The sequence below is a fragment of the Chelonoidis abingdonii genome, chromosome 19, assembly GCF_003597395.2.
Source record: "Chelonoidis abingdonii isolate Lonesome George chromosome 19, CheloAbing_2.0, whole genome shotgun sequence".
NCBI lineage: Eukaryota > Metazoa > Chordata > Testudines > Testudinidae > Chelonoidis > Chelonoidis abingdonii.
Genome location: NC_133787.1, coordinates 208,051 through 218,760, shown reverse-complemented (window position 1 = coordinate 218,760; position 10,710 = coordinate 208,051). Strand labels below are relative to the sequence as shown.

At 53.1% G+C, this 10,710-nt stretch overlaps 1 protein-coding gene across 1 annotated transcript; it reads left to right on the top strand.

The window, feature by feature from the left end:
- The first annotated feature begins 1,371 nt into the window (after positions 1-1,371).
- On the top strand, positions 1,372-9,827 carry LOC142047957 (maestro heat-like repeat family member 5). The gene is made up of 6 exons (XM_075073829.1): positions 1,372-1,424; positions 2,488-2,602; positions 6,577-6,699; positions 7,089-7,191; positions 7,647-7,760; positions 9,799-9,827. The coding sequence occupies exons 1-6, from the start codon at positions 1,372-1,374 to the stop codon at positions 9,825-9,827; spliced, it is 537 nt and encodes a 178-aa protein (XP_074929930.1).
- Positions 9,828-10,710: the final 883 nt, after the last annotated feature.

The following is a 10,710-nucleotide window of genomic DNA, read 5'->3' as shown; positions in this document are numbered from 1 at the left end:
CCCTGGGGAGGGCAAGAGGTGGCCAAGCAAGGAAGGTCTGATTTCTCTTTCTGAATCTGCAGATGTGCCATTGAGCTGTGGAAGGCCTTAGGAGAAGAACCACAGCTCCCCAGGGAGGTGCTGCAGCAGCTGCTGGACAAGCTCCAGCAGAGATGCAGGGAGGAGAAGAGCGGCAATGTGTCTCTGGCTGTAAGTGAGATTTGAGATGTCACTTTGAGAACCTGCCACTGCAGGGAGGATGGTGCATCTGGGTGTGTGTACGGGAGCTTCACCCCTTCTTAGTTTCAGGCCACGGCTCCACTACACAATGAAGCCGATCTGCATTACCTTGGCTTACAGCCGCCACAGCAATTCCATCCCTTGTGTGTGTCTTCACTTTGCTGCTTGTGTCGGCAGTGCACGTCCTCACCAGAAGCGCTCGTCTCGATTGTACGGTCAGGGTGGGGCATTGTGGGAAGGCTCCTGAAAGCCAGTTGACGTACGCGATGTTGTGTCTACACTGACACTGCATCGACGTAACTGCATCAATCTGGACTCTCTGCCAATTGTGGAGGTGGAGTTCTGAATTTGGCACCAAGGGGCAGTTCTGCCGATGGGAAGGAAAATCCATAGTTAGGGTGATGCTGGGTGAGGGGCCTTGGGTTGACATAACTCTGTAATGCAGACCAGGCCTTAGTGCGTCCTGGCCACCTCCTAGCAAACCCAAGAGGTGTAAATAAAGTTTCACCCAGGAAAAGTTACGGATCTGAAGTGGTTTATCTGCTGGTACCCTGGCCCTGTTGTCTTCCGCTCTAGGTGGCACTTTAGTGAGCAGGTGCAGTCTGGATTTCCGGTGTCTCTTGCAAGATCCAGTCGGCTCTCTCGTTGTGACTGAAATCTTCCCAGCACTGGATCATGAGATGTCTGCCACTTTGACTGGGCCAGAAACACTGGGCTATGAGAATAGATTCTCCTCAGGGGTTTCAGCCGCCAGTCACGGCTGAAATCCAACAGCACAGGTCTGCACCTTATGGAAATAATGGGAATTAACCTTCATCCAGACTCTTCGACCCCGTAGGGCTTCATCCTGCTTCCGTTCCAGAATGGGTAGGTTCAGAGCCTCCAAATTCTCCTCCCCCTCAGCAAGCCAATCTCTTTTCTATAGGCTGGGGAGAAATGAGACATACAAAAGGACAAAGCGAGTGTCAATGGGGCAGTGGCAGATTGGATAGCTGAGTGAAAATTTGTCCCCACTCCAGGCAATGAGGGACCATTACGAGGTCCTTTTCCTATGGGGATACGAGAAGCCATCCTGCAAATGTATCCCCAGATGCTCATCCTCTCCTCAGGCAAGTTGCAGTGTGTCATGATCTGCACGTTGCCAGGACCTACATGGCCAGCACCACTCCACCCCAAGGAGGATCCAGCTGCCTCAATTTCCTAAGGTAAAGGCTGAAAGGATAAGGAAAACAAGATTGCTTCTGCTAAACACATGTGGTCTCTTCATGGCCATTCATTTCTTCGGGTGCTGGAGTTAGCCCAGGCTCAGTTCGGTGCAGGTCTCTCTGGAGGGAAAAGGGCTGAGAGCCGTGTGTTCTTGTGAGTCACACTCGCTCATCTGACTCCGTCCACAGGCCAGTTGCTTGCACTACACAGTCAGGCAGCAATCATGTTTGTGCAGCCATCCACATGTGCCACCTGCCAAAGTGTCGGTGCTTTTATCAGTGCCTGCTGAGCAAATCTGTGGGCCTCCGTCCCAGAACGTGGACAGAGCCACACGAGCAGCACATGGGGCCAGGCACGCAGGATGTCAGTCTCACAGGTAGACAGGAGGAAGGGGGACCGGTTCAGCTAGTTCTGTGGGCACAGTTCGGGGCCTCCATCTACATGGGAAAAAGAGAGCGCCAGAAGACACAGCTTTGCTCACCTACACCAAGTAAGGATCCGGCCCCACATGCCTGCTTGAGTCCTGTTACCTGCCACAATAAAGAATCAAGTAGTAAACTGCATTGAGTGATGACACCAACCATCTTAAAAAGCTACAGTGTCACTAACCGGTTACAAACTCAATGAACTTGCAGTGTCCACAGGGCCCATTGGGCAGGGAAGCACCATATCATTACACTGGATCTATCCTCGGGGAGGCTAGCTCCTGCTGACCATGCTGTGTGTGCCAGGGCTTGTGCAGATTTGCCGTGCTTGGGGCTGATCTCGTTGCTTGACACTGGTATTTTTTTGTCATTAGCACGTCAGTGGAGGCTGTCAACACTCTTTTTTCCATTCCTGGATACTGGAAGTAATTTGCCAGCATCCAGTTTCAGCAGGGCTGGGAAATGATAGCCTCTCGCAATTACTACTCGCACGGTGTTGGCATGATTGCAAAGTAGGAGCCGGAAGTTTCCCTATGAAATAGTCCTCTGTTCCAGGCTGCCATCTCAGCCCAGCAACTAGAGAGGAACTCTCTCTCCCCTTTGATAACCACAAGGGACTTTCTGTTCCATCTTTCAGAGCCATGATCGAGTTTGAGAACCCTCAGCTCCCTGCAGTTTTCAGAGAGGCCGTCACCATTGTCCAAAGGGAGGAGGAGGAGCAGAGAAATATTGCCATGACTTTCTGCACTGAGGTGAGATTCAGTAGTTGACAGGCACAAGTGGGCTTTCTGGAGAGGAGCTCAGGCCAGTAAGCTCTGGGGCACATTGTCAGCAGCTCAGGAGCCTTACAGCCAGCTAGCTCCTCTCCGCACATGGATGGTCATGGGGCATGGTACAGAGACGGAGGGAGAGACAGGATGAGATCGCTCCTGGCTGGGTGTGCCTAGATAGGATCATATGACTAGAGGAGATTTTTCTCCAGTGCCCCAAAGCCATGCTTCTCTCCTCACCTTTTCCTGGGCTTCTGCTTTTCTTCTGCCCCAGGGGTCGCTCCATGGCATTCAGTGGGGCTGAATTCCCTGTCCCTGGGGTGTATTGTGCTTCTGCAGAGTCTAAGTTCTGGGAATGACACAACTGAAAGGCGCGACCTGGCTCCATGCACAGCCGAGACTTATATGTTCAGGATAAGAGACCATATTGTAGGATGATGGTGTCCAGGAATCAGTTACCCCCACTTTGGTTAGACTTCTGCTTCCCTTTCAACCGCATAGCTTGATTTGGTCTTTCCAGTTTCTCGCAGACAGGCTGTCCCATTGAGACATACTCGACAATCGAGCTCCTCAGGACGGCAGGACCAAGTTAATTCCCATTGTACATCAGTTCGTTGCGGCCTGCTGCGTTTGTGCCTCCAGCCAAAAGGCTGAGGTGGTGGACTGCGCAGCGCATCGAGGACGCCAATAGGTCTATCTTTTTGATAGCTCCGTGCGTGAGGCGAGATCCCACACAGCCTTGTTGTTTTAACCCAGCACTCACAATGTTGGAGGCTTTCCGCAGCGAAATCAAGACCACGTGGTCCCTGCTCCGTAGAGCCTGACCCGGACTGCCAGATGTGATGCACGGAGGAGGGTGAGCAAAGACAAGGTTACGGAGCAGCTGGCACAGGTGACGGGAGTGACACTTTGCCATTGGGGCATATAGCCAGCTGGGGTTTCATAGTGGGCGTGGGATGGAGCAGCATATGCCCGGCTGTCGACCAGATAGTATGAGTGCCTTCTTCATTGCTGCAGGGCAATCGTTACGGCCAGCTCGTGTTTCATGGACATGTTGGCTGTGACATTGGATGGAGGCGTGTCCTGGGGGCCATGCATCAGTGGGACATCTACTCCTGGATGGGGAGGTTGGCTCATTCTCCCAGGCTGTGCAGTCTGCTTCGCCATTCATTGAACATTAAGGCTGGGAACAAAGAGAACCCCATTCGCCATCCGGCCTTGTCTTTGGTGCCTTGTCCACTCCTCGCGCATCCCTTTCTCCTGCCTAGCCTGCCATGGAGCCTCCAAGGGGTGCCCTTGCATCGGTGGGGAATCTGCTGTTCCGCCACCCTCGTTCCAGAGCTCTCGCCGCAAACTCAGCCTCAGCCCATGCGCCCGCCTGCTGTGCCTGGCCTGGGGAGCGTGCTGCACTGGGCATGACAAGTGTCTGGAGAACACCGGCCCCAAAGACGGTGGAGATTCTCCGCAGGGAAGAGGGTGGCTTGGAATGCCCAGCTCTCAGAGGGCACGCGAAGAGGCAAAGACTGCGTCATAAAAAATAGTTAAGGGTTAATTCTCTACTTTACCTGTAAAGATATAGACAGGACAACCAGGACCCCGAGACAACAGGAACAAATTTTTCAATTCAAGGGAGGGACGTTTTGGGTGTGGGTCTTTTTGTTCTGTGTCTCTGTTGACTCTTAGCTACATGAGGGGGGTTGCGCCCGTCTCTTACGGGCTTCTAGATCTCTGTTTCCAGTGTGTAGTACAGGTAGAGAGAGCCATATAGGTTTTATATCTGTTTGGTGTGATTTGTCTCTCGCGCTCTCTCGCTCTCTAATGGAGATGTTTTTCGGATAAGGCTGGTTTATTCGGAGTTTTTATAGAGCAAAGTACCCGTGTGAATATTTGCATCGACATCTGATTACAGGAGACCAGTTTTATTCTTTCTTTGGCTGTTTTATTAAAAGAGCTTCTTTTAGAGCTGATTTAATTTTGTCTCTGAATTAAAGGTGCTGAGACCGAGGGAGGGGAAATGCTGCTTTTGTTGATTTACTAAGTTTGAGATTTGCGAGTAGCCTCTGGGTGAGGGGAGAGAAGACTGGATCTCTCTGTGTTTGTGTTTTCAAGGGATTGAACAGGGGGTAATCTCCTAGTGTACAGGAGGAGGGGAAGCTCTGGGGAGGGAGGGTAAGGAGGGGGGGAAGGGAAGTGGTTAGTTGTCCCTTTGTGTGGGATCGGAGGGCAGTCTGAGTTTGGAGGTCCCCAGGGTATGGTTGGGCGAGACGGCGCACGTCAGGCTCACCATAGAGAACCTGGGTTTGGTGCAGCGCTATCAGATCTAAGCTGGTAATTAAGTTAGAGGAATTCATTGACGTACTCAAATTTGGACGCAAGTTCAGATTTGGAGACAAATCTATTGCCTTATGGGACACATGCTGTGTTTTGTAGCCGCACTTTCCGCAAGGCTCCAGCGTTTGCTCTCCCTTCCCCAGACTGCGTCTCCAGCCGCCTTCCCGTCCTTTCCCTCATCTTTCCAAGGCTCGAGGATTCCTGTGCTCTCCAGACACATTGTGTCTAGGACACCAATCGGCGCACTGCCTGACTGTCTACGCCCTCTTCTGCCACAAGATGTCTTTATGACGCTCCTACGGTGGCCCACTGCACCCCAGACAGTCAGTTAAACAAGCGGGAATGAGCAGCAGGTGCAGATTAGGACTCGCGGCATTTCGTCTGATCCTGCCGGGCTTTAACCGGGTTCCCCCTCCCTGTGTCTCATTATGCCAAGGAGAGGGGGCACGTGTGCGCGACCAGTCCTTATTACATGCTGGCAACTGGTCACAGCGTGAAGAGACAGAAAACCTCGTGCAGCAGGAATGATCAACTGCTTGCTCCGCTGCTGCTGCACCTTGAGACCGATCTGAGCGCGAACTGGTAAGTGCCACGCTCATTATGCCTTAAGGGCAAGAGCCTAATCCCTGGGGGCCCCACTCCATATAACTGACCAGAGCCCTTGCCAGTAGAGTCTGCCCCCCTGCATTCACTCCATGCTAGAGCTTAGTGCTCCCATTCTCCGCAAACGCACAATTGGCAAGAAAAACCTTCTTCTTGGAAGAGCCTGACCTTTCCTGCAAGAGAGGCCTCAGCCTTTGGGCACTGCTGATCCAAGCTTACCTAACAAGCACGCAAAGAAAAGGGAGCATTAGAATCTGGAAGTGCCTTCCGTTCAGGGAGCTGATATCTGCCCACAGCCATTGTGAAAGTGGTGCGCTGCCTGATTATATCCCTGAGTCCTGGAGAATTCTCAGTCCCAGCGTCCCACATTCACCAGAACGTTGCGCTCCTTTGTTGGCCAATGGGTGTGGAGGGAAGCCTGATCTGGGGGCCCCTTCGGTCCGACTCTTTGGGATCCCAAAGCTGACTCACGCTCTCATGCAGTCTCTTTGCGCCTAAGGACCAAGCTGTGGAGATCTCTTCTGAATCTTTCCAGGGCCGTCCATAGAGGGGCGCAGGGCCTGGGACAACACCACCTACTCTGCCCTAAGCCCCACCCCCACGCCATCGCTTCCCCCATGCCCTACCCCACCTCTTCCCACCCCTGCTCCATCCCCTGCCCCATCTCTAGTCCTCCTCTTCCCACAAGCCCCCACCCACTCATTTCCCCAATGACGCTGGGAGCTGGCGAGGTGGCGCATAGCGTAGCGGGGCCGGGAGTACTGCTGCTGGCCCCAGCATGGCCCAGGTCCTGCATCCCCGGAAGTGCAGGGCCCTGGGGAACCGCCCCAAACCATCCAAAGACAGGACGGCTCTGGCTCTTTCCAGCCAATTCCCTCTCCTGAGCACACTCTTGTCTACAACAAATGATAGGAATCTCTACTAGCAGGAAAAGCAGGACAACAAGGGATGGGGAAGGTTCCATGTCCCCCAGACTGTCCGTCTCTCAGTCAGAACCCCCTTGGTCTCCCCTTCTCTTGCAGAGATGCAAACTGACGCTCTTCCGCTGCGCAGTCTATCTCAGGTGGGCTCATTTGAAGACGCTGTTCCGCAGCATGGCCTGGGATGGCTCCACACAGCTCCTGAAGTGTGCCTGGAAGTGCTTGGTAGGTCAATACCTTGTGCCTTCAGAGTGGGGAATGGAGACTTGAGGGAGACCTTTCTAACCCTATACCCTGAGGATCCATTCGCTTCCGGCGGGTGGCAGGACTCGATTCCAGCCTCTCTGCTGGTTCATTTCTGCAGGAGTTACAGATATCCCTTCACATTTTTGAAATTTTTCTCCACAACTGTCAGACCTGCAAACTTTTCTCTCTTAAAATGAAAGCTGAGGTTCTGGAGAACACACTAGTAACTCCAGAGAGGTGCTGCTGTGGCGCATGGGCTGACTGGCTGTTGCCATGCCCTGGCTCTATGCTTTGGCTTCCCTGGACTAGTCCTTGTGGGAAGAACATGTCATTTGTATATTGTGCCTTTCTTCCTTCTTTCTTCGTAGATGCAGAACAACAAGAGCCACATCCCCAAATTCCTCTTCCAGCCCTTAGACTACCTGGAAAGCTCACAGACAACAATCAGACATTCTGCAGCCCTCTTCATTGGTAAGCAGAGCAACTTCACTCCAGCTTTTTTGAACTGCTTCCTTCAAACCCTTTTCTCGACTGCTGCTCTCTTCCCTCCGACAGCCCCAAAATAGCCTGAAAGTGTGTGTGTGTGTGTGTGTGTGTGTGTGTGAGAGAGAGAGAGAGAGAGAGAGAGAATTAACATGACTTCCAAGATGAAGGGAGCATCTTAGCTGCATCGACTGCACCAACTTCCCCTGCCCACAACTCCTCTTTGGCTGCACCTAAGGGAAACCAGCATAATGTGAATTCAATCTCCTTTGGAAATCAGTCTCTCAGTGACTTCTGGCCTTCTGATGCTTTATCTAATGTGCTTTGTGAAGAGATGTAAGGAATGTATTTAATTTCCCAAGGGCTGTCCTGGGAGAATGGCTGCATCTTTAGCAGTTTTCAGTGAAGGATTTGAAAAGTAATGAGATTCGTTGTCTGTCTAGGAAATACTATCCAGCATTACTGCGACTTGTTGTCTGAAACAGTGAATGAAGGTGGCATCTCCTGCCTGTATGAAGGTAAGGAAATACCTCTGTGTGTTTGTGCCTCTATGGGAAGTACAGGGGTGCAGCACAGGGCCTAAACACACCCTGGGTTTGAATGTGGCCCTCTCTGTCTCAGGACAATGTTTAAGGAAGAAGGAAGTCAGGCGAGCTTTCATCGAGGTGCCCCAATATGTGTACGGGAGCAGGGGAATTCCATCCCTAGCTCCTAAGAATAGACGTAGGCTTAGAGCGGTGTGGGGAGACTGTCTTCACAGAGGTCAGAACGTCTCTAAAGGAAGGCCTGACAGAACTGAAAAGGACTGTTGTTATTATTAAGGGTGATGATGATGATGACAATAACCCTCTTTAGGGAAAAGATTCATCACTTGCTCTCCCCGTAATGGAGAGATTTCAGGGCAGGGAACCACTCAGAACTTGCTTATCAGCTCTTAGGAAATCCCCTGAGTGCACATTGGAAACATCTTTCCCTGTGACCTCTTAAGGAAGGAAGGCCCAGGGCCACAAAGGATTTCAGTAGACGTCAGGAGTCTAAATCCCTTTGCGGATCTGTGCGTAAATGTTGGATGATTTCACACCTCTGCTGCTGTCACTTTTCTGTTCCATCTCAAGAACAGTTGCCCCCACCTGCCTGTGTTTTAGTGTGTGGTCGTGTGTGTGGACGTGTGTATGCTGAGGAGGGGGAAGTTACGCACAGAATGGGGCCTCCTTCTGTCCAGGGCTATTTTAGGAGTAGCAGAGTTGTTGTTTCTGTGCCCCCAGACTCTTGGGTAGCTAATAGCATGTGGCAATGGCCCATCTGAAGGGGAGGTTTCCTAGGCCCCAGTCGCATCAGCTCCATGGGGCTTTCAAACCCCTTTCCTCTTTCTTTCAGCTTTTCAGGAAGTGCCTTTGACATCTGACAGGACCACAGGGCGCATCCTCCATAGATATTACAAATGGCTGCAGAAGCTTGGAAATCTCGTGTCTGGTTCCGCATTCGACTAGGGAACCGGGACCGACACAGAAGACCTGTCTGTCCTGCTAGGTTCCTCCAACGGTGTCTTTGGAACAGGGACTGAACAGGAGGTGGATATTGGCAGATGACAGAAAATTATGTAGGTCAGTGAGGCATAGAAAGAAGACTTTGAAGAAGTTGAAAGGGATCTAATAAAGCCATGTGACTGGGCAGCACAATGGCAGATGAAAACCGGAGCTGACAAAAGCAGGGCCACACGCATGGAAAGCAGTGAGGTGAACGACTCCTCCATATCGCTGGTGTCAGACACCCAAAGCACAGATGGTTGGGCCCAGTGGCTGGAGCAGGGGTGGTGGGGCCTAGTGGTCAGGGTGGTAGAGGTCGAGCCGAGGGTTGGAGCCGGAGTCAGGAGTGAAAGAGCAGGATTGGAAGAGGCTAGGAGTAGGGCAGGGTGGGATTAAGGATTCCTGGCCAATGGGAGCAGCGGGAGGCGGAGCCTACAGGCAAGAGCAGCTCCCGGGACAGAGGTTCCCAGTGCGGTGCTCGTCGCGGAGTCGCGGCTGGGGGGAGAGGAATGGCAGCGCACGGAGCTGCCTCACCCCACCCCAGCCAGGCAGAGCCAGCCCGGCTGGAACGCAGCACACAGGGGCTTTAGTGGCTGTGCCACGGGGCCCACCTTAGCCCTACTCCTTCCATGAGTGCAGCACTGCCCCACTTCTGCCCCAGCCCCACACACGCTTACAGGGCAGAACCCTGCAGCTGAGCTCTGAAATCTCTCTCACTGCAGTGAAGTTACTGCAGAGTCAGGACAACCCCACCTTTGGGCTCCATGTCTGACATCTCACCCCACTGCACAGAGCCCCACATTCACAGAGCTTCTCGCATGTGATTCCCTCAGTCATCAGAGCCAGGCAGAGAGAGGAGAAATTCTCCCAGACTCCCTTTATCCATTGCCAGCCCACAGGGGAGCGGAGGTTGCGGGGGGTTGGGGGCTCTCTTGAAGCAATGCCAGCTCTCAGGGAAGTTGCAAATGAGCATTACCAAAGTGCAGTGGTTTTGTGCTGTGGAAAAAACTACTCGGCTTGAAGGTTTGGTTCTTCTGATTTGTGTTCCTGCCCTTTCTCCCTCTTACAGACATCGAGAGGCTAACAGGAGCCAAATGAGCCCACCACTGATCACATCTCTTGGGAGACGCCAATGCAGCTGTTGCATGGGAAGGAGGAGAGAGAAGAGGCAGAGCAGGATGTGCTGGGGTGCACCAGCCACACATAAGCCCACAGTCTAGGCGGAGGAAGCCAAGCCCCTCCCCAGCCCTGCCGGACATGCTGCAAACTGGAGCACCAGTGTGAAGGGAGCAGCAGCTCAGCTCAGTCTAGGCAGATGCCAAAAATGGAGGATGCACATTGTAGGTTCCAGTCCAGAAGCAGCTGAAGCCCCTGACTGCAGAGCCCTGAAGTGCTGAGACCCAACCCCATCCCCCCATCCAGTCGTGCAAGGAAGCTTGGAGTCTCTGGGAGTTTCCCATGCCCGGAACCCAGAGACCTCCAGCCCGTGGCCTAGAGACATCTCGTAGGAAGTAACCTGGGAGAACTCGCCATTGTCATGCTGAGTGACATCAGATGTTCTGCTTGGATCCCCACTGACTCAATGCCAAAGACATTGGCCATGGACAAGGCCCTGGGCTAGGACCCAGGGGAGTAAGGAGGGTCCGGGTCCCCCTGCCCTGGCCGCCGTCCATCCTTGGGTGGCAGCCCACCTCCCCAATGTGCCACTAGACTGCACAGCCCCATGAAGAGGGCGGCCAACTTGTCTCTGAACTCTCAGCAAAACAGCCCTGCGCTGAAGGGCAGCGATATTGACTCTGGCCGTTGGGCCACACAGCACTGAGGGAGAGAGCAGCCATATTGTCTGTAGCCATCGGGCCACACAGGCAAGAGAGACAGGATAGCAACACAGACACTGATCTCTGGGCCACAAAGCCTGACAGAGCGGGCGGCTGAATGGACTCTGGTCTCTGGCCCCACAGCCCCGATGGAGAGGGCGGCC

Excerpts from the sequence above, each read along its gene's own strand:
- LOC142047957 (XM_075073829.1), top strand. The coding sequence starts at position 1,372 with ATGGCCAGCACCACTCCACCCCAAGGAGGATCCAGCTGCCTCAATTTC. Across the intron at positions 1,425-2,487 it reads AGCTGCCTCAATTTCCTAAG|AGCCATGATCGAGTTTGAGA; the intron begins GTAAAGGCTGAA and ends TCCATCTTTCAG. Across the intron at positions 7,192-7,646 it reads TTCTGCAGCCCTCTTCATTG|GAAATACTATCCAGCATTAC; the intron begins GTAAGCAGAGCA and ends TTGTCTGTCTAG.